Source organism: Sminthopsis crassicaudata, chromosome 1, assembly GCF_048593235.1.
Source record: "Sminthopsis crassicaudata isolate SCR6 chromosome 1, ASM4859323v1, whole genome shotgun sequence".
Taxonomy (NCBI): Eukaryota; Metazoa; Chordata; class Mammalia; order Dasyuromorphia; family Dasyuridae; genus Sminthopsis; species Sminthopsis crassicaudata.
Genome location: NC_133617.1, coordinates 258,787,528 through 258,812,282, shown reverse-complemented (window position 1 = coordinate 258,812,282; position 24,755 = coordinate 258,787,528). Strand labels below are relative to the sequence as shown.

At 34.0% G+C, this 24,755-nt stretch overlaps 1 protein-coding gene across 1 annotated transcript; it reads left to right on the top strand.

Moving 5' to 3' along the window:
• Nucleotides 1–829: 829 nt before the first annotated feature.
• On the top strand, nt 830–24,342 carry OPRK1 (opioid receptor kappa 1). Its single transcript, XM_074278319.1, has 4 exons — nt 830–1,437; nt 2,128–2,449; nt 15,852–16,204; nt 20,175–24,342. Exons 2-4 carry the CDS (start codon nt 2,193–2,195, stop codon nt 20,705–20,707), a joined length of 1,143 nt encoding a protein of 380 aa, XP_074134420.1. The 5' UTR covers nt 830–1,437; nt 2,128–2,192; the 3' UTR covers nt 20,708–24,342.
• The last annotated feature ends 413 nt before the right edge of the window (nt 24,343–24,755 follow it).

Genomic DNA, 24,755 nt, shown 5'->3' with positions numbered 1-24,755 from the left:
GTAGATATATGTATATTTATATCTATATAAAACTAAAGGAAAAAGTTTATCTTTATGACTATTTGCATAGCTAGAAGACTTAGTCAAGTTTCACAATACCAGTAAAAGAGAGGGAGGATGTATGTGGAGCTAATAAAACTATTATTACAGTCAGGACAAGGGAATTGAAAGACATTGAATAAATAAAAGTATTTTATTTAAGTCAAATCAGATTTTGTAATCTATTCTTATTACAACTGAATATTTTCACCTATCTTTTCCTAAACTATCTTTTAAAAAAAGGTGAGCCATCTCTAACTTTTCTTCTGACCCCCCCAAAATTATTTTCTACAAGTTGTTCTTACACAGTTACAAGATCATAGATTTAGAGCTGCAAGGTTCTTCAAAGGTCATTCAAGCCCACACCTCCATTTTACAAGTGAGACCTAGACAGAGTGCCTTCTGCAGTCACTAGGTAGTAAACAGCAAAGATAAAATTTGAACTCAAAGCTTCTCAATCTGCATTCATGTTTCTTTCCACTATGCAGTTCAAGATATACTATTCACAGTATCTCCCAACATTTTTCCTCAATAGCAACCTCCTTGTTTAAATAAATACTGAAAGAACCTACCTTCTAATCATTTCCAAATCAAGGGAAACACACAGCAATCCCTAAATTCTAGGTATGAGAACAAAACGGGGAAGCCATGTTGAAGCACATTCACCTTACAAAGAAGTGCTCGCTTTGGGGATGATTTTTATGAAATTAAGGAGGCATGGCTGGATTGGACCAGGAACGTCTGTATTTCCCAGGCAGAGAACACTGACTGAATGATGCTGTTTTGGCATCCTCAGTTAGAGACTGTTAATTGGCTTTGTCTTCAAGACTTGGTGATGAGGGCAGGAACTTTGCCAAGTGTGTAAAAAGCAAAATTAAACAAAACAAAACAAACAAACAAACAACAGCAACAACAATAAAACCGTACAGTTTACTACAGAGTTGCCTTTTCTCCCCTTGTCTACCTTCCTCTTCAGTGTCTTGGAGTTGAGTTAGAAGTCATGTGAGCCTGACTGCCTGTGAGCTGCTGCGGAGACAGAGCTAAAGGAGAGTGTGAGCCCATTAGTCCAGAGCGCTGCTGGCTGGAGAGACTGACAGAGAACTGGCGGTGTCAACAGGAGGGGGAACCAGAAGAACTACAGAGGAGAAAAGGGAGAGGGGAGAGCCGGCAGCGGTTGCTGCAGCTCCAGCTGCACCTGCTAATTCACAACAATAATAACAAAAAAAAAAAAACATTGCTTTGCTCCACTCTTTGTTCATCTCATGGCGCAGACGTGCCAGCATATCCAGCTCTAAGACTGTCCGGCTACGGAGTATCTGGAGGACCTAAAGGAGTTCAGCTCACCCGGACTTTGAAGAGGCACTGTGCAGGAACTGACGGTCCTGTAAGGGGAAAGAGGTGAGCTTCGTGGGATTAGGGGATTTTTTACACTTTATTGTTCTAGGAGATATTGAGTCTATCCTTCTCCGGCCGTCTTCTAGGGATTATATCGGTGTGGATATAATTCAGGGACAGGGAGCGTTTGTAACGTTACAGGGGAAGAAAGGTGAACTTCCCTTGTAGCTTCATGGCATATTACTTAATTCATCCGCCAAGGCTAAGGAGAGCACAACTCGTGTGTGTGTGTGTGTGTGTGTGTGTGTGTGTGTGTGTGTGTGTGTGTGTGTGTGTGTGTCCTTATTTAGATCCTAAAGCTCTGTCTAGACATTTTCAGGGGGGTGGCGAATTGATGTTTCTCCCAGGGGGTGGGGTGGAGCGTGTGGACCTGGATCCAAGTAAAAAGACTCGCCTCCCAGGTAGCTCTGTGGTACACATAAAAGAGTTGTGGATTTGGAATGTTTTCATTTTGGCACTGCGACTAACAATACTTGCGTGCCCTTGGGCAATCATTTGCCCTCCCCGGCCCTCAACTGAGTCATCTGTACACCTCTGAAAGAAAGGGTTTGGGCTATATTTCTAAGATCGTTTTCGTTCCAGATCAGATGCCCTGTTTCTTTATGCTTCATGAAAGTTGAGATTTGCGTAAGGAAAAGTTTAACTCGCGTTTGCCCTAGCATCTTTAGACACTTTCTTTTCTCCTTCTTTCAGGCTTCATAGCTTTTCCTGACTTCCGGCCTCCTTGACCTCTTCATTCTGCTACAGCTTGCCTCTCAATGGAGTCCCCTGTGCAGATCTTCCGCGGGGATTTGGGCCCGACCTGCCCCCCAAGTTCCTGTCTGCTGCCTAATAGCAGCAACTGGTTTCCAGGATGGGCCGAACAGGATAGCAATGAGAGTGACAGCTATGAGGACCAGCAGCTGAACCACACACACATCTCCCCAGCCATCCCCATCATCATCACAGCGGTCTACTCCGTTGTGTTTATAGTGGGTTTGGTGGGAAATTCATTGGTCATGTTTGTGATCATCAGGTAAGGAGAATGAGAGACAGGAGAGAGAGAGAGAGGAAGTGGACATCCTGTCTACTTTTTAGGGAAACCAGAAAACCGGCAAAGGGGTGGATGGTCCGCTTAGGGTAGGCGATCTGAAGCGCCCCCCAGAGAAAGAAAACTCTTAATATGATCAGAGAACAGTATAAGATTCTGTCTCTTGGGGGTGGGGAGAGAAGGGAGGTGAGGAGGAGATAGGTCTCGAACATCTGGGACTTTTGTTTATTCCCTTATGGAAAGATTTTGTGGAAATACATTTTCCTCTGGCAAATACACACAATTCAAGGTTTTTTATGATTCATCAACTTAGTGTTGTTGATAATAAGTTAAAATCCAATATTCTATTGAAGTCCAATAATATCCATATAATTCTTTCTAATAACTTGAATTCTACTCTATAAATTATGGGAGAAAAACAAGAATTATTATGTTCCAATAATAACAGCTTCAGTTAATAAACATTTTGGCTTTCCTAATTATATATTTTGATGGAGGGAATGATGGATTTCTGAGTTTCGACAATATTACTTTGATGTTTTCAACCATAAAAAATCAAAATCATCATTCTTCTGTTGTATTTTGATGAACCTCATTTAAGGTTTAGAAATGTCCCTGGGTGACATGAGTATGCTGGCATTCTGACTGCTGAGATCATTTATCAAAGCTTTTCCCACAGGGTTAATTAAACACAGGGTCTTTATTTTTCCTATTCTTAAGAAGAACAGAAACCATCATAACTATGTAATCAGTAAACTTTATTTTTATTCCCTGATATTAGCTTGTATTTTTCCACATATGCATGTGATAACATTTTTAAACGCACAGTCTGTTGATTAATCTCTCATGTGCATCTTTTAAAAACTTATTTTACTCACTACTGGGATTTGTTAAACTACCTCAGTACACTTGTTTCTTGTAATTTGTTTCATGTTGCTGGAGTTCAAATAGTATAATGGAAAGGGGTAAAAACAAGAAGGAACCTAATAAAAGAACAAAATGTATCTCAGTCTTTAATAATTTACTGTTAATCTCCATGAAAAAGATTATATGACCGATGGGAGCTAGGAATGCAATTTGTAATATTAAATTAAATTTATGACACAAATGAAAGTTATTAATGGTAAATCAATATATATTTCTACTTCATAAAATATGAATGTACTTATTAAGAAATAAGCAACATTATCATTTCCCCATAGTGTTTTAAATTTTCTTTCTAACCTTTAATGGAATCTTATCTCATAAGCAAATAGTTCATCTTTTCTTAAATTTGGCAGGTATATCTTCAGATTTAAATTAGCTGCCTTATTTCCCCCCTAAAATTGTATTCCAAAAAGGCCATTTTTCTATTCCTTAAAAGTATTTCTAGAGAGCATTTAAAAAGAAACAAATAAAAAAAATCACAAAAATTTTAAATGGAGGCTTGGTTTTAATGCAGCTATCTATATTTATTAGTTAATCACTTCAATGTAGTTCTCTTTAAAATATATAATTACATCAGAAATTGAAAAAGAAGTTTGAATTAGCAAGTTGATGAGCCAATGGTTGTCAAGCTGGAATTTGACTATCAAGTCATGAATTCTACTTCATGAATTCATACTTTATTGAGAATTTCAACATAATAAAATAAATTTTCACTGTTCAGGATAGGTTTTCTATAGGAGTTTATTTTCAATTGTGAATAGTTTCCCTACAGTCAATCATTATACTTTCTTTCTTGAACAATAATAGACCTACTGCCAACTCTGTGGCTGTCATCATTGATCTGATTTTTGGATAGACTTAGTATTTTGCCTTCAGTATGTAGGCTCCTTGGCTACCATTGTTATTTTGGTGTTCCTTACCTAGCTCCTTCTGCAATTTGGCTTATGGGCCAAATCAGAGGTAGAAGTAATTCTACAAGTCTAAATATATCATCACCAAAAATTTGCTTCACAATAATAGAGACTTATTTCTCAAGGAGATAGTGGTTTTTGTTTGGGGTGCAAGATTTTTTAATATGCTAGATGAGAAAAGAATCAAATAAATGATAAGGAATAATTTTGACATAATGCATATTTATATAAATAGAAATAATAATAGAAATAGCTTAAATATTATAAAAATCCAGGAGTCTAATTTTTTTTAAATCTGACCCTAAAAGAAACTCAAACCTGTCAGATTTAGAATAATAAACTATTATATTTTGAAGAAATCTTCATAAGTATCTAGTGTAACCTTGCACTCAATTCAGAATTCTTACAGGGGAGAAGCTATGAAGAAGAAAAGTTGTTTGAATGTAAGGAGGCACTAGAAGTGTATCTGTGATGGAATAATAAATTACCATCTTCATGAAAACTGAAAATTTTCATAAAATGTACCTGCACATTCAAATCTATCCAAATGTTCAACATTTTGTAGGTGAAAACAAATTATTATTTTCAACTTTCAATTTGCAACTGGCTCTTAGGTATTATAAAAACAATTGTGTATGTATTAAAACTATGATTTGCATTGTAGTTGAGCTAAATACATATTCATAAATAATAATACTAACAGCAACTATAGTGAACATTTCTAATCTATTTCTCTGTTTATCTTTTCCTATCTGCTTGTCTGTTGCCATCTTTCTGTCTCCTCCTCTTTGTTTCTGTCTCCTCTCTGTCTCTGTGTCTTTCTCCCTACATCTCTTTCTCTTTCTGTATCTCTCTGTGTGTTTCTCTTTCTCTGTCTTTGTGTCTATCTTTGCCAGTCTCTCTGTTTTTCTCTTTCTCTTTTCCCACCTCTCTCTCTTTTACTCCCTCTCCTCCCTATCTCCTTACCTCCCTCTCTTTGTTTTTCTGTCTCCTCTTTCTCCCTTTCTCTCTCTGTCTCTACTCTCTGTCTCTCTTGTTTAGGATTATACAGGTGTGGTTATTCTCTTACTTGTCACAGCAAACATAGTAAAACACATAATTTTGGCAACAGTGATAACTGTAATACCTGTCTGCTTTAATATGGAGGGTAAATGTTCCAACACCTTCCTAATTGCAGCCTGGTCCCTTTAACTTTTATTTTTGCACACATGAAGTTAATAAAGGCAAGAAAAAAGATATGGAGGGCTTATGAACTTGGACATTTTGTAATAAATGAGCAATAAAAGTAAGGTAATTGGAAATAATTGGACATAATTTATGCTCCTTGACTAACTTAGTTAACATAGACATTTGCTCATATGCATTATCTATTTTCATTTACTGGATTTTATTGAAGCCAAATAAAGATTTTTTTAAATGCCAGATTACTTTCCCTTAATAAAGAAATGAATTGCACTGACAATGCATTTAAATGGACATTTAGCAAATTTAACTGAGGTTCTTTGAAGGTGTTTAAAGAATTTGGTGAATTGGATTCTGATTATTTTTTCAAATTAGTTACTCTGACATCCATTAATTCTGATTATTTTAGATATTTTTTAGCATAAAACCCATGCATATTACACATTTAAAAGACAGGACTAGGAAAAACAATAATTATGTGGGCTAATAAGCCAAATTTTGTCTAACTTGGTTTGTCTGTCCCATTTCTGAAAAATATAGGGTTACATTCTCCCTAATGTTTGTCATTCTTCTAAAATAGTTAGGTACTTAGATAATTATACTAACCTTTCAAAACCCAGGATACTGCTTAGTGGCTTATTAATTAATTTATTGATTGATTGATTAGTGCTACTTTGCATATGATGTTGTCTTTTAGATTATCAAATTTTCCTAAAATCAGTAGGTCCTTTGGGGAACCCTAAAAAAAAAGTATAATTTTAGGTACCTTTTCTAACCCAGAGGTATCTTTCTACTGGCCTTCTAGAACAGGTAGAAACATGATGAAATGGAAAAAAAAAAAAGAAAAGAAGAAGAAAAGCTTTGGCCTTAGAATCAGAAAACTTGAATTTGAATCCTGATCCTGCCTCCTTTGACTGTGGTCAAATCTATTAAGCTTTCTGGGCCTTCCTTGCCTCATCTCTAAAATGAGTGATTTGGAATAGATGACATAAGATTTCTTATGGCTTTAAATTCATGATACATGTAGTCCTTTTGAGCATATTCCTACTTATACTATCCTCAGTACCATTTGGCTTCTGTAGTAATAGTTTCAGTTTCATGTTCTAATCATCATACTTTGTATACACATCAGTTTACACAGAGTAGATTCTTTTGAGCCTCCAAGTATGATGATTTGGATCTCCACTTCCTTTTATTTCATATTTGTCATACAAGAATTCTTTTGTCATATAGAGTGGGCAGGAGGAGTATTGAAGGAGATTGTGCAACTCCTATTAATTATGTTATTTCCCTGTCTCAACATTTATTTCCTTATCTCAACATTGGTTCTTAATTTGATTCTTAAGTCCTGGTCAACTCATCCATTCATCTCTTCAGGATGTGCTGGCAAGTCTTTGAGAAGTGGCTCTCAAAAAAGCAAAAGAAAACAAAAACCTAGCCATGACAGACATTTAAGATTAAACTACATTACCAATACATTCTCTATCATTTTTTTAGTTTAACCCCCTCCAACAAAACAGCAAATCTAGACCTAATTTATAATATTTGCTGATTTCCAAGATGAAAATACTCATGTTGCAAATGTAACTATTAGTTCTCTCTACCCAATACAAACTATCTCTATTACACCATCATTTTACCTTCTACTATTTTCCTTCACAATTTCCATGTTCCATGATTTTTCACTGGCCCTAAGATCATTGATAACTTCAAATGTTTGAGTGACTCTTGCAACCTAGAATACCTATTTTTTCCTAATCCTTCAGTTCTTCAAGATGCAGTTAAAAACCTGCCTTCTTCACTTGACCTTCTGGAACAAGTTCACATTTGTGAAATGATTGCTATATAGGGAAATATTGTGGTTTGGTAAAAACAAATCACCTAATCTTAGATTTAGGAGGGACCTCAAAGATCAAGAATTTGGTCTATAGCATCTTTCTAAAAAACTTTTAGCTTGAAGAAACTTATCTTTCACAGAAATCCATTTCATTCTTCATAGGATTATAGATTAAGAAGTAGAAGTGCACTTAAAGGTTATCAAATCTAAACCCTTTTTACAGATGAAGAAACTGAAATTGAATTACTTGACTAAGGTAATCATCCTTATCGTCATCCCCATCCTCAAAGAAAATCAACATGACATCATTAACATATGGAGTAAATGTCAAAGCTTCAATTTTAATTACGGTTCTTTAATTTCAAGTTGATGCTTCTTTTGCTGTTTTATGCTACATCTGATCTTTAATTATTAGACTTTTTGTTTAAATTGAACTAAAATTTATCTCTCTATAATTTCCACCTACTAGGTATAAGTTTATTATTGCCCTGTTTCACAAATTTCATGTGTGACTTTGAGTAAGTTATTTCATATCTCTTTTGTATAGTATTTGTAATATGAAGTCAAAGTGCATATGTATAACTGTTGTGGTAGTGTGTGCCTTAAAAATAGTTCTTCATTATGGTATTATAATTTGCATTTAGAAACAGATAGGCAATAACCCTCTGAATGTTAAAGTCAGCTGTAGTGCTTGCCTGTTACCTGACACTCAGCAAGAACATTGAGCAAAGAAGGAAATAGTTGGGAGACCAATACATATTGTCAGTTTAAGGATTGCTTCTGTTTTCCAGCGTTCCTTGTTCCTATTCCTGTTTCTCAACTGGAGAGAGCCTCATTTTCATCAAAACTCTGTCTGAAGACCTTGATTCTTGGCATCTCCACAAATAATATAGCTCGCTTCCTGATTTGCATAAAGGAATACAGTTTTCTTCTCAGAGAGCCCAACTTGTTAATTTTTTTCTGCAAAGAGCTATCTACTTTTGGTTTTAGATTGCTATGTGTTTGAATGACCTTTAGCCAAATGCCATGAGAAATAATCTCCTATTCTTGGATCAAAGAAAGTAGGGAATAAATGCCTTCTACTGTCTGACTCAGAGCTGAGGTGTAAAAAACAATTACTGCCTTGCTCTTAACTGAAATCCACAAGTGGAATGGCTCATCCTCTCTTCTTCTCTTTCTGTTTTAATGACTCTCAGCTTCCTTTCCCAGCATTCCCGCATGCCACATCTTATGAAAATTCCATAGCTTACTCGTAACTAAGGGTTTAGGTTACAGATAGTGGTTTTTTAGGTCATATATATTGGGGTGTATGCAATGAGCAAATGAAGCAACTTGCAATTGATCCCACCTCTAGTCTTTTTTACATGAGCCAAACATTCTTTCTGGGATGCCCACCAATTTACTTGAAATAAAAATAAACTACTCAAAAAGTCCCATCTGTGAAATGAAAAGCATCTTTGGTTTGAATAAAATAGAGAAAGGCAATCAGGGTGAATAAACTACGTATAGATTTTCCCCAGAAAAGCAGTACTATACAGCCTTAAAGCATAAAAATCTAGTAAATAAAAGAGATATTTATTAACTTTTAGAAATTTACTAGGCAAGTGTTTCATGGATACTCAACTAAATTTTTATCTCCTTGAAGGCATGTCCTCTTGTATTTTTTGGCCCACAGCAGTTCACACTGGGTCTAGTACTATCATAGACAAGTTTCATTTTATGGCATTTGGGTTACCACAGATCTTGTTTGTTCCTATATAGCCTGTCCCAGAATATAGACTATGTATTTAAAATAATAACAGGTGTATTCCCATTGTTTAGTACAGAGTCTGACATACAGGAACTGCATATGTGAATGCTTTATCTTTCTGAATATTTAGCAAATAAATTCTGGGGGATATGCACTAGAGGTGTTATTTTAATTTTTATAGATTATAAAACTAAAAGTTCCAGGTGTTAAATGATTTGTCCAGGATTTGGAGCTATGAATGTTTGAGGCAGAATTTAAATCTACAGCTCTGCTGACTTCAGGTTCAATGACTCTCCACTATATCCTCCTCACTATCACTTTATGTCAGCTTGTCCCTTTATCTTTGCCATCTTTGAATATGTGGAGTTAGGACTCCAAATAGGGTATTAATACTACCTTATTCCCTGTAAAAAGTGGGGGTCAAGAAAGGGCAGTGACTATGAAGAGCAAATAAAATTTCTAAGGCAAAAGTCCTAATAAACTAGGAAAAATAACAACAATTATATGCCTTACATAGCTTTTATATGAGATAAATTTGGAGGTAAAAGTATTATCTATTCTCAAACTCAGTATTTTCTTCTCTCCTAGATGTGTAAATATATAATGATAGAAAAAGGAAGGAAAATAACATTCTTCCTCATGCCTCTGAAATTTTATGAGTTGGCTGGGCTCAGGGTTGAATGACTTTATCTAATTAGCATGAAACTATTACCAAAGTGATGCCTTCACAAAAGATTTCAAAGTTTCATCTTATTGTAGAGATAACTTAGGGGAAAGTTATAGAGGTAGAAGGGGAAGTCTAAGGAGAGACTTTTTAGCTGGAAAGTCTATCCTATACCATAAAAGAAACTTATACTAGACCAGATATCTGAGGATTTGCTTAGTTAAGTATGGAGAGGCTAATTGCCAGAAGGCTGCCCACTAGAGGATGTTTTTTTTTTTTTTTGAGGGGAGAGGGAAATGAAATTAATCTCATGAAATAAATGAGAAGAAAATAAGACTGATGAAAATTTATAGATGACATTAAAATAATACAGATGCAATATGAAATGAAATGCATCTTCAAGCATTTTTAAAGAATTTATTTTTATCAATGATGAAGATAAAACTTTCACATCTGTTACCTTCATACATGATGTACTAGACAAGGAAATACCCTTAAGAAAAGGAAAGCAGGAGAGGGGCTGAGTGTCACGTAATACATACACAAGAAATCTTTAGTCTTTTAAGGTCCTGTGTGATAGATTATTCTCCAAATGTTTATTTCCTAAAAAAGTAAAAATTTGAAAGAATAGCTAACATTTAATAGTACTTTATGGTTTGCAAAGTGCTTTGCAAGTATCATCATTCTATCCTGACTGCAGCCTGACACTCTATACATTAGGCCACCTAGCTTCCTTGAATCCCATAATACTTTTCTTTAAATCTCATATTGCGTCACAGTCTTCTTATTGAATTATATATAGTAACTAATCAGATGTCAGTGTAATTATCCTTATTGGAGAAATTATCATTTATTGGAGAAAACAAAAAGTGAATGAAAAACAAATATTGTCTAGACAATGTAATAGAATTAAATGGGTGGCCTGTCATACTTAGGTTTGAGAGTTGTTTCTTTTCCACACTGGAGGAGAAGTGCAGTTTTACCCTTCATGACTGTAAATGCCTTTTTGTCTCCTGGGGTTTTAATAGCAGACTTCATGAAAATAGTTCTTATAAGCCTTTAGGGAGTGCTTGGCACTCTTGGAAGTAAGTTTTTGTTTTTTTCTATAACTGAATTTAATTGATGCACTAAATATCAGTCTTTGTATTTCAAGTTTATGAAATTACTGTTGTAATTTCAAATCTGTTTCCATCATATTTTACGTGATAGAATGAATATCTTATTCTGATATCTGTTTACTGATATAAAGAACTACATAAGGATTTTGGTATTTTTTTTACCATACCTATGATTTCATTGGTATAGTGAACTTCCAGTGAAGAAATTCTACCAAACATATCAGTTGATTGTTGTCATTTGGTCCTTTTTAGTTGTGTTTCTTTCTTCTAGATGCAATTTTGAGGGATTTTTTAGTCAAAGATACCAGAGTGCTTTGTCATTTCCCTCTCCATCTCATTTTTAAAATGAGGAAATGGAGTCAAACAGGGTTAAGTGGCTTGCCCAGGCATACACAGATAATGAATGTTTGAGGCATATTTAGACACAGGTCTTCTTGACAACAGACCCAGAGCTCTATCCACTATGCTACCTAGCCATCAAAAGCATGCTACATAGTGCCTGCTTAGAAACTTGTATTTTTAGGGTTGTTTGGGGTTCCTGATGGTCTAGGTGATGTACCTTGAGTGGCACCAAAAGCATGTGTCAAAAGCAAGATTAGAACTCAGATCTTCCTGATAGTCATGCCACTTCACTATTCACATCCTAAGCAGCCTCTCAGTCTTTCATGCAATTTCATAAGTCTTTACTCTTCTCTATCAAATTACTATGTGGCTCTTCATTCACAGCTATTCTTCATAGATACAAATTACAATTTCTTTTATTTGGCATAAAACATGGTTGTTATTCTTCTAGTTTTTATTGTCTAATTCTAAAGTTTTTAACCAGTATTTTTGGTGTGCCATATAGTCAAATATTATGAGAGCAATGGGAAAAAGTCCATTTTATTTCCTATTGTCTACAATGATTTTTATGTTTAAAGAGCTTAATGACTAGATCCATTTTTTATACCCGTGTTACTAATTTTGCACTGTTTTCATCTTATTTCCTTATATTTCTCATATGCTACACTCCCATGTTTTGTGTTTCTAGTTTTGTTTTAATTATAGGAATCCTATTTTTCATTCTATCCTTGACCACGATGATGCTCAGTTTTGAAGAAATAGTAATAAAGCATATCTAACTACATAGTATATAAAATATCTGGCTTAGAGTTAAAATCTGGAATCAAATTCTAACTGTTAGTTACCAGCTGTATAACCTTGCACAAGTGTTATTCACCTCTGAGCCTGTTTCCCTATCCTTAAAGGAAGGACATTGTATTTCAGGATATCTTCTATCTCAAAGGAAAAAAATCCTAATCAAGTTGAAATAGATACCTAGAAGTTAGATTGACAATTTTCTTCTTTTAACTTTTCTGGTAATTTGTACTTCTCTTATTCACTGTCTATATTCACTCTACTTAATTTTATATATGTCCCTTTTGACCTTGTAGGTCCTTTCAGAAAAGGTATTACATCTTATTTACCCTCAACACCTTTCAAAGTTCTTTGCAAATAGTAATGATGCCCATCAATTGTCACTGTGGAAGACATTTTGGATGAGGAGAAATAGGTGTATTTTATTCTCTCTAAGCATGCTTGTGTAACATAAAAAAAATTTGAGAGACAAAGTTTGTATATAATTTAATTCTGTGTAATTAATCATTTTATTAACATATAAGCACATAATCAAAAATGCTTAAGGTCCCTCCTGGAACCCACTCAATACTTGGAAGAATTGGCCTTTCTGAGGATAGCCATTTATTCTGATTAGTTAACAAATAATGAGAGATGGATATCATAATGAGATATGGGCATATTGTAATAAAGAGACTTATCTGTACCCATATTACTCCACAAAAGGTAATCTAGACAAAAGGGAGATCCACTTTTCCCTAGATCTGTCAGAGTAAAATATAATGGACCAAAATCTATCAAGTCACCAAAATTAAAATTTTGTTAACTTTGAACAGATTTGAGTTTTCCCTCATTATTAATCTTGTATTTCACAGGCTATCTGAATAATCTATAGGGGCTGATTTCTGAATGTAGAAATAGAAAAGGGGAAAAACCTTGATCCTAATTCAATAATTAATTATTAATATGAGAAAAATAATTATTTCTCTCACCTGACTTCAACATTTGGAAGGACTTCTCCAAAATTTTCTGACTAGTTACTTATTCTCCAATCTTTCTTGCCACTAAGTGGGTGGAGGTAGGGAAGAACAAACCTAAACGCTCCTAAGGCTGAATGACTGGCCTACTGAAAGTGAGATTGGATGGAAGTTTTGGTTGCATGTAGATTACTTTCTTTGACAATATAGAAAGTTTAAAAACACATTATAAATAAAATTTATAAAGCTCTAAATACCTGGGAAATCGGTTGATTTGCAAACTATGTTGGTGAACATCTAGACAGCTAAATTTAGTAAAATCAATTATTCTCAGTTCTTCCTTCCCTTTTCTTCTCCTTTCACTATAGCAAAAATAACAACTCAGAAGGCAAAGAAAACTCTACCTAGAAAATCATTCTTTAAAAATCCAAATAACCATTAAGCACTATTTAAAATAGCATAAATATATTTAGCAATGAATCTTACCAGTCATTGTTTATGGCAAAAAAAAACTGAAGAGAGGCATAAATAATGAAATAAATTTGTCATTGTTTCAGTGGTTTCTCTGAATTGGCATAATTCAGTCACTCCCTGCTGGATACTGTTAATAAGCCCAGTGTTGATCCAGGGGGAAGGCTCCAGCTGCCCTTGAAAGCATATTCTTTCTGCTGTTTCTTTTATAGCATCTCCTGCTGCTCACTGTCTTCATTCCTCTACAGAGAAATTTCAAAGAGATCACTGTAGTAGAAAATTCTATCTTTCAGTCCTTACCTTGACTTTTCTAGCTTCCTCTCATCCTAGACTGGGAAGAATCACAGGGTATTATTACAAAAAGTCTTAGTGTAATCTTAAGCTTAAACTTGACTTTTTGGAATATATTGTATAACACTTTAACTATTTAGGTGCTTTTTATAAGGCAACCAGTCCAAATCTTGACAATGATTATTACAATATTTAGTTATTATATGTCCTCACTTGCTGAATTGGAGATACATACAGTAGAATTGAGAGGATGGGAGAAATAGAAACTGAAGAAGTTAATTATACTGACCATTCATTTTACATAGTCATATACACACAAATTCAGAGACAGAGAGAGAGAGAGACAGCGAGACAAAGGCAGTGAGAAAAAAGAGACAGACAAGAAAGATACATAGAGAGACAGAGAGAAAAAAAGATGGAGGCAGAAAGAGAGAGAGAGAGAGAGAGAGAGAGAGAGAGAGAGAGAGAGAGAGAGAGAGAAAGAGAGAGAGAAAGAGAAAGAGAGAGAGAGAGAGAGAGAGAGAGAGAGAGAGAGAGAGAGAGAGAGAGAGAGAGAGGCAGTAGGAAGAGACATGAAGACATGTGTCCTAATAATATTCATGAATCATTGCTTTATATTTCGTCTGCTTCTCCTCAGGTCCTTAGATCTGCATCCAGAAGGAACCTTAGAGGTTATTTAACCTAACTCATGCATTTTAAAGATGAGGAAACAGAAACCTCAAGGGAGGTTAAGAAACTTGTCTCAAATTGCACTGCACAGTGGGATATAAAGCCAGTCCTTTGGCTCCATGGTGTATGCTCTTTCTCCTGTCCCACACTGCCTCCCTTTATTCTCTGTGTGCTACATTTTATTCTTTTTGACAGAATCATTGAGGGTTCATCCTAGGGTCTTAGAAAATAATTTATTAGAAGTTTTAAGGGAGTTTTTTTTTCCTTCACTAGGTGCCTTCTACTTGTTACATTCCTCTATTTATGTGACCATTTGTATTTTAAAGTATGAATCTTAATGAAACATGTATCTTATCAATATATGACATTATTTCCATATCACCACTGATAAACCAAAGACTTAATGTGGTAATAATAACGATAATAACAAGTAGCATTTATATAGTACTATAAGATTTTCAAAGCACTTCACAAATATTTCATTTCATCCTCCCAACAATCCAGGGAGATAGGTGCTGGTCTTATCTACATTTTACAGATAAGGAAACTGAGGCAGGTAGTGGCTAAATGGCTTATCCAGGACCACATTCTAGTATCTGATCTGGGATTTGAAATCAAATTTTTCATACTCCAAGTTTACTACTCTACACTTTTGACCAGAGAAGGAAATCTAGAATCCAGTTCTGTCTCTATCACTAACTAGTAATAGACCCTCGTATGGTCCCTCACACATTGTAGGATCTCATGTCTGACTCAGGACAAGTCATTTAAGTTCATTTTTCTTAGTTATAAAAAGAAATAATTGAATTAGTCTCTTGGGTTTTTTTTTAACTTATATAATATTTCCTCCATTTCTCATGAACAGTTTCCCCACCTTTATGTAAGGTATGTGTCACCTTGCTGTCACTTTCAATATCATAATTTGCTTTTGACTCATGTTCTAAGACTTAACTGACTCTAAAATTATTAATCTTGGTTTACTTATTTTATTATTAAATGATACTCTGCAGTAGCTTGAAACTTTGGAAGGAAGAATTTATGAAACTGTCAAAAAAGATATGTTATTATTTTTGTAAAATATGTATTCCAAAATTTATTTGGAAGAACATTTGATTTTATATATCTATCTATATCTATCTTTATATACACATATATAATATATACATATTTATACCATATATATGCATAATACATGTAGTTATACTTGCCTTCATGTTAAAGAAGAGGAAATTAAAAATTCAGTAATTCAGGGACAGCTCAACTTCAAAATAAAGTACCATATTAAATTTATTCCAGAATTTTTAGCTTCAACATTTCTAAGGGTTAATCTTTTTGATCCTTTCTAAATCTAAAATGCCATGCTTCTATGATTTAACACATAAATGTGTATATCATATATATATATATGTCAGACATCTATAAATATATGTCAGATACATGGAGATTGAAAATTGAATTTTCTTTTGTTTTGCAGATATACAAAGATGAAGACAGCAACCAACATTTACATATTTAATTTGGCTATGGCAGATGCATTGGTTACTACCACTATGCCTTTTCAAAGTACTGAATATCTGATGAATTCTTGGCCCTTTGGAGACGTACTCTGCAAAATAGTGATTTCTATCGATTATTACAATATGTTTACCAGCATATTCACATTGACCATGATGAGTGTTGACCGTTACATTGCAGTATGTCACCCTGTCAAGGCTTTAGACTTCCGCACTCCCTTGAAGGCAAAGATGATTAACATATGTATCTGGTTATTATCATCCTCAGTTGGTATATCTGCTATAGTCCTAGGGGGCACCAAGGTCAGAGAAGGTAAGTATAGTTAATATATAACTCTTTCATTTTTACCTAAACTTTCCTTTTTCCTCCCCACCAATAGAAAATTCTGATGCAGAGTACAATCAGAGATAGTCAATTAAGGAAACATATGAGAATTCAGAGGAAAAAGAAAAAACTTTTAATAGAAGGTAGAAGGAAACTAAAAGGGAGTGATATGAGGGAAGAAAATTTTGGGCATAGGAGATAGTGACTTTCTTCAAGTAATCATTAGTAAAGGGTACCACTTTTTAGTTGGTGTTGTAGTAGATGGAATGCTGGATTTGTAGTCAAGAAGACCTGAATTTGAAACCTTCTTAGCTATATGACTTTGGACAAGTCACTTAATCTCTTTCATGCTCAGTTTCCTTATTTGTAAAATGGGGATGTAAAAGCACTTGGCAAATCTTGGAGTACTACTTATTATCATTAAGCAAAAATAATTTTAAAAAAGGTTTGAGCTATTAAAAAACCCATGATTCCTTAAGTATGGATACTCCATACTTCTTCATCAGGTTGCAGTCATGAATTACTTTGATATAAAACAAACAACAATGACAAAATATTATCCAGTGACCATCCTTTTGTTGCGAAGCCCCTTTGAATTTATCTATTTATGTCTTCTGATGCTAGATAGCCATTATGTTACCAGTTTGATTTAGATTCAAAATCTTCTCTGTTTCATAAGACCTTACAGAACTTATACTTCTCTGATATAGTCCCTGAAAATCTAAGGTTAATTACACTATGATTATTCCCAATTTATCCTGTATATAGCCTGTTTGTACATGGTCATTTGCTAGTGTTCTCTACTATTAGACTTCAAATTTCTTGGGAACAGAGGCTGTCTTTTGCCTTTCTTTGTCTTCCCAAAACTTAGAACAATCTGGCAGGCACACAGAATACTTTTAATGAATGTTAATTGACTAGATAAGACATAAGAATAAAACATCAGAATAAGACATCAAAATAAAACTTAAGTACAAGTAGGCATGAAGTATTATTTGAAAAAATTAACTAAATTTATCTACATCAATTTAAGATTCCATGGAAGATTACTTATACTATTCATTTCATTATTCCCTCATCACAGCCCTGAGAAGTTGATGTTATAGGTATTATGATTCTATTTTACAAGTGAGAAAAATTAAATCTCAGAGAGGTTCTGTTTATCCATTGTCACACAACAGAAAGAGACTGTGATTCCACAACAATTCTGTTTACAAATCTGGCCTTCTCCTTACCGTAAGATACTACTTTAATATAGGAGATAAAATATATGATAGAATACCATTGGCTAGAATAAAGTATATTTGTGATTATATTTGTTTACATGGCTTACTTTTAACTTTGTAAAACAGATTTGATCTGAAAAATTTACAAACAAAATATAGTATAAGTTAACAATGATAATAATAGAATTTATATAACACTTTTAGGTTTGCAACTTTACAAATATTATTATATTTTATCCTCAGAACTACCCTGAGAAGTAGGTGCCATTATTATAACTTTTTTTAGAGATGAAGAAACTGGGTCAGTTAGAGGTTAAATAGCTTGCTGGTGGTCATATAGCTAATGTCTGAGGTAAGTATATTAGATTTCATATATATGGAGATATTGATGGAAAAGAATCTTAAAAACACAATATGAATTTTAACTAATCATGATCTATTGAGATTTTTTTAAAGTATAGATAATTCAGACAAGCAATTTGTGCTAAAAACAATTAATAAAACTAATAAAATAATTCATTTTTCAATTGAACTCTGTCTTCCCAGAAATCAGCCTGAGTCAGAATAATCAAAAGTCTTTATTCTTGGTCTTTTGAGGTCAGGGGATTAGATCTAGCAATCTCTCTCAACCACCAGGAGAATGAATCATCTCCACCCACTCATGTCACTTCCCCTTCTTTGTCCACACCCACCAATCAAGACTGCACAAAATAGTTGGGAAGGGTCATCCTTCAAACATGTTAATAGAGAATTGTCCAATTGGCAATTAGTCTCACACGCTCCATTATCCAAGTGCATTTCCTCAGTTCTAGCCTTTTAGAAGTTTATGTGCAAATTCACATGAAAACTCAGTTTACATTCATCACAAGAAGAGAATGAAAGAAAAGTGAATCCTTAGAATGACATTTTAAGTACCAACACCCATAAAAACAACAATAACAACAAAAATAGACTATAGGAAGAAAAATAATGCCTAAATCTTTAAGATAGGAAATCACTTGCCCTTCATTCCTCCAACCCCAGGGTGAAATGAATTATTCTTGGTCACACTGATTTTCAGTTCTGTATATAAAATATAAAAGTAAATGGATCTGACAAACACACAATTACTTGGAGTATCTATTCAAAGGCCATATTGTAGATTTTGTGTCCCACGAAACAAGTTCATATGCTAAACGCCTATAAGACAGACTGTGGCTTTCTCCTTCCCTCCTCAGGAACAAATCAGCACATCTTCAGTAGCACCATTTATTTAGTTTTATGCATGTGAGGGTCGAGTCCACTCAGAATCATAATCACAGGACTTGAATTTATAAGTGAGAGATAGACAAACTATTCAGGTTTAGGTCATTATCTCATGTTCCCAGCCAAACTGTATCATTATTCTTTTCACTGTATTTCTAGGTTTTTGTATCTCTAGGGTAAAAGGTACAGTTATGAAAAGAACTCTGCTCTTAATAGAATTTCATTTTTTGCTTGCAGAACAATCATTTTGAAAATTATAGATATTTCTTTCCCCAACAATTGTGTAAGTGTTAGAGTTCATGAATACCTGTGAGCATAGGTAATTGACTACATATGGCTGTAAAATACTTTCAAGGTCATGGCTCAGGTACATGTCCTGAAATAATAACATATCTTATATGGTAAAAAAAAAAAAAAAAATTAAATAAAGCACCTGTTTTTCTCTTATAAAACTGTGAACTAAATTTCCAACTTAGCTACAGCAGACTATTGATAAATATTTCAAGACACACAAATTCCACCCTCCTGCATCTCTCTTTATTCTCTCATTCTCCCCCGTCTCTTACTCAGTCTTTATATATATTATTTCTCTGTGCTTCTCTTTATAACTCTGTCTCTTTGTCCCTCTCTCTCCCTCTTTCTGTCTTTCTCTGTTTCTGTCTGTGTCTCTTTATGTCTTTCTGTGTTTCTCTCTCCATCTCTTCCTCTCTGTCTGTCTCCCTCTGTCTTTCTGTTACTCTCTGTCTTTCTCTCTCTCTCTCTTCTCTCCTTCCTATTTTCCATTTTCCATCTGCTCTTTCTTCAACTCAAGCTGGTTTATCCCTCATTAGTCCCCTGCTCCTGGAAGCTCCTCAGTAACAGGCATTACGTATTCACAATCATACTTGGTTCTAACTCTAGACAATGCAGTGGATAGAGTATGGGCCTTGAAGTCAAGAGGACCTGAGTTCAAATCAGACCTCATACACATAACATTACTAGCTGTGTGACCTTGGGCAAGTCACTTAACCTTAGTTGCCTAAAAAAAAAAAAAAGGAGAAGAAGAAGAGAAGACATATTATAGACACAAACATGCTTGGAATTTGTTTCTTGTGTCTTCTCTTAGGTTTTTGTGCAGACGTCAGACGGCAAAGTAAGAAATAGCATATATATGTCAACTATACAGTATGAAGAAATGGGCTAAGTGATAGAAGAAGCTTATTAATTTTATTCATTGATTTACATTGTAACCAAAGCTTATCATGCAATCTTTATGTAATTGCCTATTTGATACTCTTGATTTGTACTGAAAGGTAAATGCCTCCATGGGGCTTTTGTTTGTACTTTGTTGGCCTGCTTTGTGTATTAATATCTTAGCATAATTCATTTATTCAAATAGAGAGGCTACTGGGTACATTCTAAATAATCACAATCATATATCTATAATAATTTATGGGATGTTCTAACCTTCCCCTAATTATTATTATTTTTTCTGTTATTTCTTCCAGATATGGATACCATTGAATGCTCTTTGCAATTCCCAGATGATGATTATTCCTGGTGGGATCTCTTCATGAAAATCTGTGTCTTTGTTTTTGCATTCATAATTCCAGTTCTCATCATCATTGTTTGCTACACTTTGATGATCTTACGCTTAAAGAGTGTGAGGCTACTTTCTGGCTCTCGAGAGAAAGATCGCAACCTCCGCCGAATCACCAGGCTTGTTCTGGTTGTGGTGGCAGTCTTTATTATCTGCTGGACCCCGATTCACATATTTGTACTGGTTGAAGCTCTGGGAAGCACCTCCCATAGTACAGCAGCCCTTTCTAGTTATTATTTCTGCATTGCTTTAGGGTACACTAATAGCAGCTTAAACCCCATTCTATATGCTTTCTTAGATGAAAACTTCAAGAGGTGTTTTAGGGACTTTTGTTTTCCATTTAAGGCCAGGATGGAGAGACAGAGCACTACTAGAGTTCAAAACACAGTTCAGGACACTCCCTACCTGAGAGAAGTTGATGGGATAAATAAACCTGTATGACTAGTCGTGGAAATGTCTTCCTATAGTTCTCCAGTTAGAGAGGAATTCAATGATCTAGGATTAACTCAGATCACTACAGCAGTCTGAGCCTAGAAACATAATGTTATTTTGGAAAGACTTTTAGAAGTTCTTATGTTGTGGAGTCATGATGAGGGCAAACTGCTATGGCAATCAAGTTCAGTTGACACCAAAGTTTAAGACAAGGTTTGAAGACAAAAAGAAAATCCAAGTAGGAAGGTACCTTCTTTAAATCTAGGAGGTCAGACTATCTGACAATGGTTACTAGGGAAGGGAAAGTCAGATCTCCATTTTCTAATATTAGACTTCTGCTCCCCACTATTTGCTATCACCTTATATTTAGAGATATTGTTCCTTGTATACTTGTTCTTTAAAAAAAGGAAACACATTTGCTTCAGGCTGAAAGTGAATATTTTAAGTCCAGATCCTTGCACAGTGGTAGCTTCAAAAATGATGGCCATTATGAAGTTGCTCACCCTATTTCTCTTTACTCTTTATGGATAATAAGCATTTCTTTTAGCTGTATGGCAAAAATTTCAGCTTAAGCATGGATTGAATTTACATCTAAAGTGTGCAATGTTTCTGTGTATTGTGAAAGTCTTCTAATATTAAAAAAATTCTTAGGATGCCTGAAATATAGTTTCTAATGTATTTTAGGGTATTTGGCACCTAGAGATGATGCTTCCCGGTTTTAGCTATGATTCTCTGGTATTTAACTTGACAAATGATTATATGTTAGGTCATACCTTAGAAAAATCTTCTCTTGATCATTTGTGTATGAGAAGAGAACTGGAGTCAGAGAGCCTTTGGTTTATTAAAATATATCAGAACTTCATCTTGAAATATTTTGTATATGTAGATAAAGAATGGGCTGGCCAATCATTAGCTCTTCTTGGCATGTGTGCCTAATTTGAAAATAAGCCAAGCAGCTAATTCATTCACTCGGAGTGATGGCATTGCTGGCAATTATTATAGTAATTAGCACATTTCTCTAGTCATAAAGTATTAATCATAGGATTCTAGCTATTTTTTAGATAGCTAGAGACATTAATTGATCTTATCATCAGTATAGATCAGCAATTTCCTGTAGATACAACCCAGCTTCACTTTTCTTGTGGTGGGACAGGAAATGTCATTCCTAAGCAGAGTGTGGAAATGATATGGTTTGTTTTTGTTTTTGTCATGCCTTAGCTTGGATTAGATGCCACTTTAAAAAGGAGGTTAAGATAAAGCTTTAGTAAACCATGCATTGATTTTGCCATTTGGATTCAAGACTCTAAAGTGAGGAAAATTTCAAAATGATATAGCTATAATGAGAGATGTACCTCATTTATGCATTGTCTCTTAACTCCAAAATTGTTTTGGCATATGTGTGGACATTTGACTTTAGGACTAAGGCTTTTTCACCAAATAGGCATAGGACAAACCCCACCTAGGGTTTAAAGGAACTTAGACATATGCACCTCTGTGAAACTGTAAGATATTTTAATTCTTCTTTCTCCTATCTTATGTCAATGCTATGTCAAAACTAAAACTTGGCATTTAAGGAGTTAAACAAATATTTTCAAGCTTTACCTCAACTATATTAGTTTGTCTCTATCTTAAATCTCCACAGTACCTAAATTAGTATTTCTAAATTCTTTGGACTGTGTGACTGGATATATTTCTAATTGAAAATTAAAGAATTTTATATCATATTTCTTTGCCATATTTAAGCATATGTGTGCTTTTATATTCATATGTAGCCAATTTTAATATTTATTGACTATACTATGATATACTCAAACACCTCAGCTACAGTACTAAATGGATATGTTTATACACACATATGTATACACATATGTGTACACATATGGTAATATGTGTGTGCATATATATATATATATATGGCTTGAGGATATAACACTAAAGGAAGGTTAAAGAGACACACTCCTTTCTTAAGAATATTATACATAATATTTATACAAATATCAAAATAATTTCACTTATTTTCCTGGAGCATTAAACTCATCTGTTAATATTTTAGGCTCCCCATTTTTTTTAACTCTGGGGAGTAAATAAAAACATTAGTAATAAGGATGGCATGAGATTCTACAAAGTGTACATGAAGTGTCCTCATGCTAATGCCCTGATGAGCATTGAGGTCATCTGAATCTTGTGCCTGAATCTGCCCTCTCTTGTGCTAGGGATACTAGAATTCTTATGCCACTCAATAGAGCTACATATGCTTCCTTGCTATTGCTGTTAATACTTCCCTCAAAACTTTTAGGGGATTCCTTCAATATGAATAACAGTAGGGAGTCACAAAATAAATAGATCACAAAGTTTAGGGATATAATAATAAAAGAAGGATATGATGCATAAATATTTCTTTATCAAAAATACAGCTTGCATTTTAATACTCTTCTCCAAAATTTTTTTTCTGATGTGTGATAGAAGTAACAATAATGCTAAATAAATACTCTTGGATAATTGCATCATCAAGGTCCTCTTCTATTAATTTCTTTTTTTAGTTTTTTGATGTTCCAGTCCTCTAATTTCAACAATAGCAAGGTACATGTGTGTCTTTCTGAAGTCAGAGTGAGACTGTCCAAATTTAAGGACTGATAGTTTTCCCAGCAATCATTTCAACATGGGTTTGTTTCAGAGGTTTGAGGAATTGAAGGCGATAACAGTGAGATAAATAAGTTAGCAACAAGAAGGATAGATAGAAGAGTAAAATGGAAGGTTTTTTGAATGTACAAGATCATTATCATGTCCCTGTCCAGAATAGCATTTTATAAATAGTATTTTTAAATTTATAATTTTTATAAAATGAGAGATAACCATGGTGTAGTGGATATTACACATCCTATCCATGTGATTCTAAATAAATGACAACTTCTCAATGCTCTTGGCAATTCAAGGCTCCAATCTAAATTGAAAAATGGAGTTTCTTCACCTTGAAATTTCTTATTCGAATGAAATTATAGATATAATCCCAGTCCTCTAGTTTATTGATATATAATAATAATTTTAAAAAACTTCAATAAAAATTTCAAAGGAAAGTTGCTTAATTCCCAATAAACAAGTGCTATATAAGAGTGTCTCTCTGAGCAAAACTTCGCCCTCTTCTTGCATAGTTACTTTCATCCCATTTATAATTATTTAGAATGTATAATGTAGCATAACAAGACATATAATTGGAGTAAAACTGAAAATGTTTGGCTGGATTTCTAGTATCAATTTCTCAAGGAGAAAACTGTGACTGGGCTTTTTCGTCCTTTCATGAGAATTTTTTAATTCAGCAGAAACTTGAAAACAATATCTAAAAAAGAAGGAATTTATTTTGCCCTAGTGAATTCTTCTAGCCTCCAAAAAATACTTTCTTGTTTCCTTTCTAAGCTCTGATAGAAATGTATATGCATATATTATGTATTCTAAGATGGTCATAAATTATTCATGTATATGGTTGTGCCTTGTGATAAAAATGTACTAAAAAAAAAAAGAAACAAAATCTCTCAACATTTATTTGTTATGTTGTTTCATTTATTGTATTACCTTATTTCTAGATCTGTATTTAGAAAAAAAATAAGGTAGCGTGATTTCATGATATTGTAGAGGTGATTTTGAACTATTCATTTCCCATGGAGAAAATGTAGAAACATTAAGCATAATTAAAGGAAAAGTAGAATATTGGAATCTAATTACTTTGGAATTATTTTCCTCAAAAAATTACATTGGATTTGGAGTAAGAAAACAAAAAACCTGGATTCAAATTCTAGTTCTTCTTTTTACATGTGTGACCAAAAGCAAATCTTTTCAATTCTAATGGTGTCAGTTCCACCCTTATAAAATGAAAGGGTCAGAATAGATAATTGATAGATTTCACCTCAAAGTATTGTGGCTCAATTCAGTTTAATTTGAAAAGCATTGAATAGCCTATGCCTTAGGTAGAATGTTAGGCTCTGGAAGTTAAAAAGCCAAGAAAACAAACCTCTAAAATTTGCTTTTAAGAAACTAGAATTCTAAAATCAACCCTAAAATTTAG

Excerpts from the sequence above, each read along its gene's own strand:
- OPRK1 (XM_074278319.1), top strand. The coding sequence starts at position 2,193 with ATGGAGTCCCCTGTGCAGATCTTCCGCGGGGATTTGGGCCCGACCTGC. Across the intron at positions 2,450-15,851 it reads GTCATGTTTGTGATCATCAG|ATATACAAAGATGAAGACAG; the intron begins GTAAGGAGAATG and ends TTTGTTTTGCAG. Across the intron at positions 16,205-20,174 it reads GGGCACCAAGGTCAGAGAAG|ATATGGATACCATTGAATGC; the intron begins GTAAGTATAGTT and ends TATTTCTTCCAG.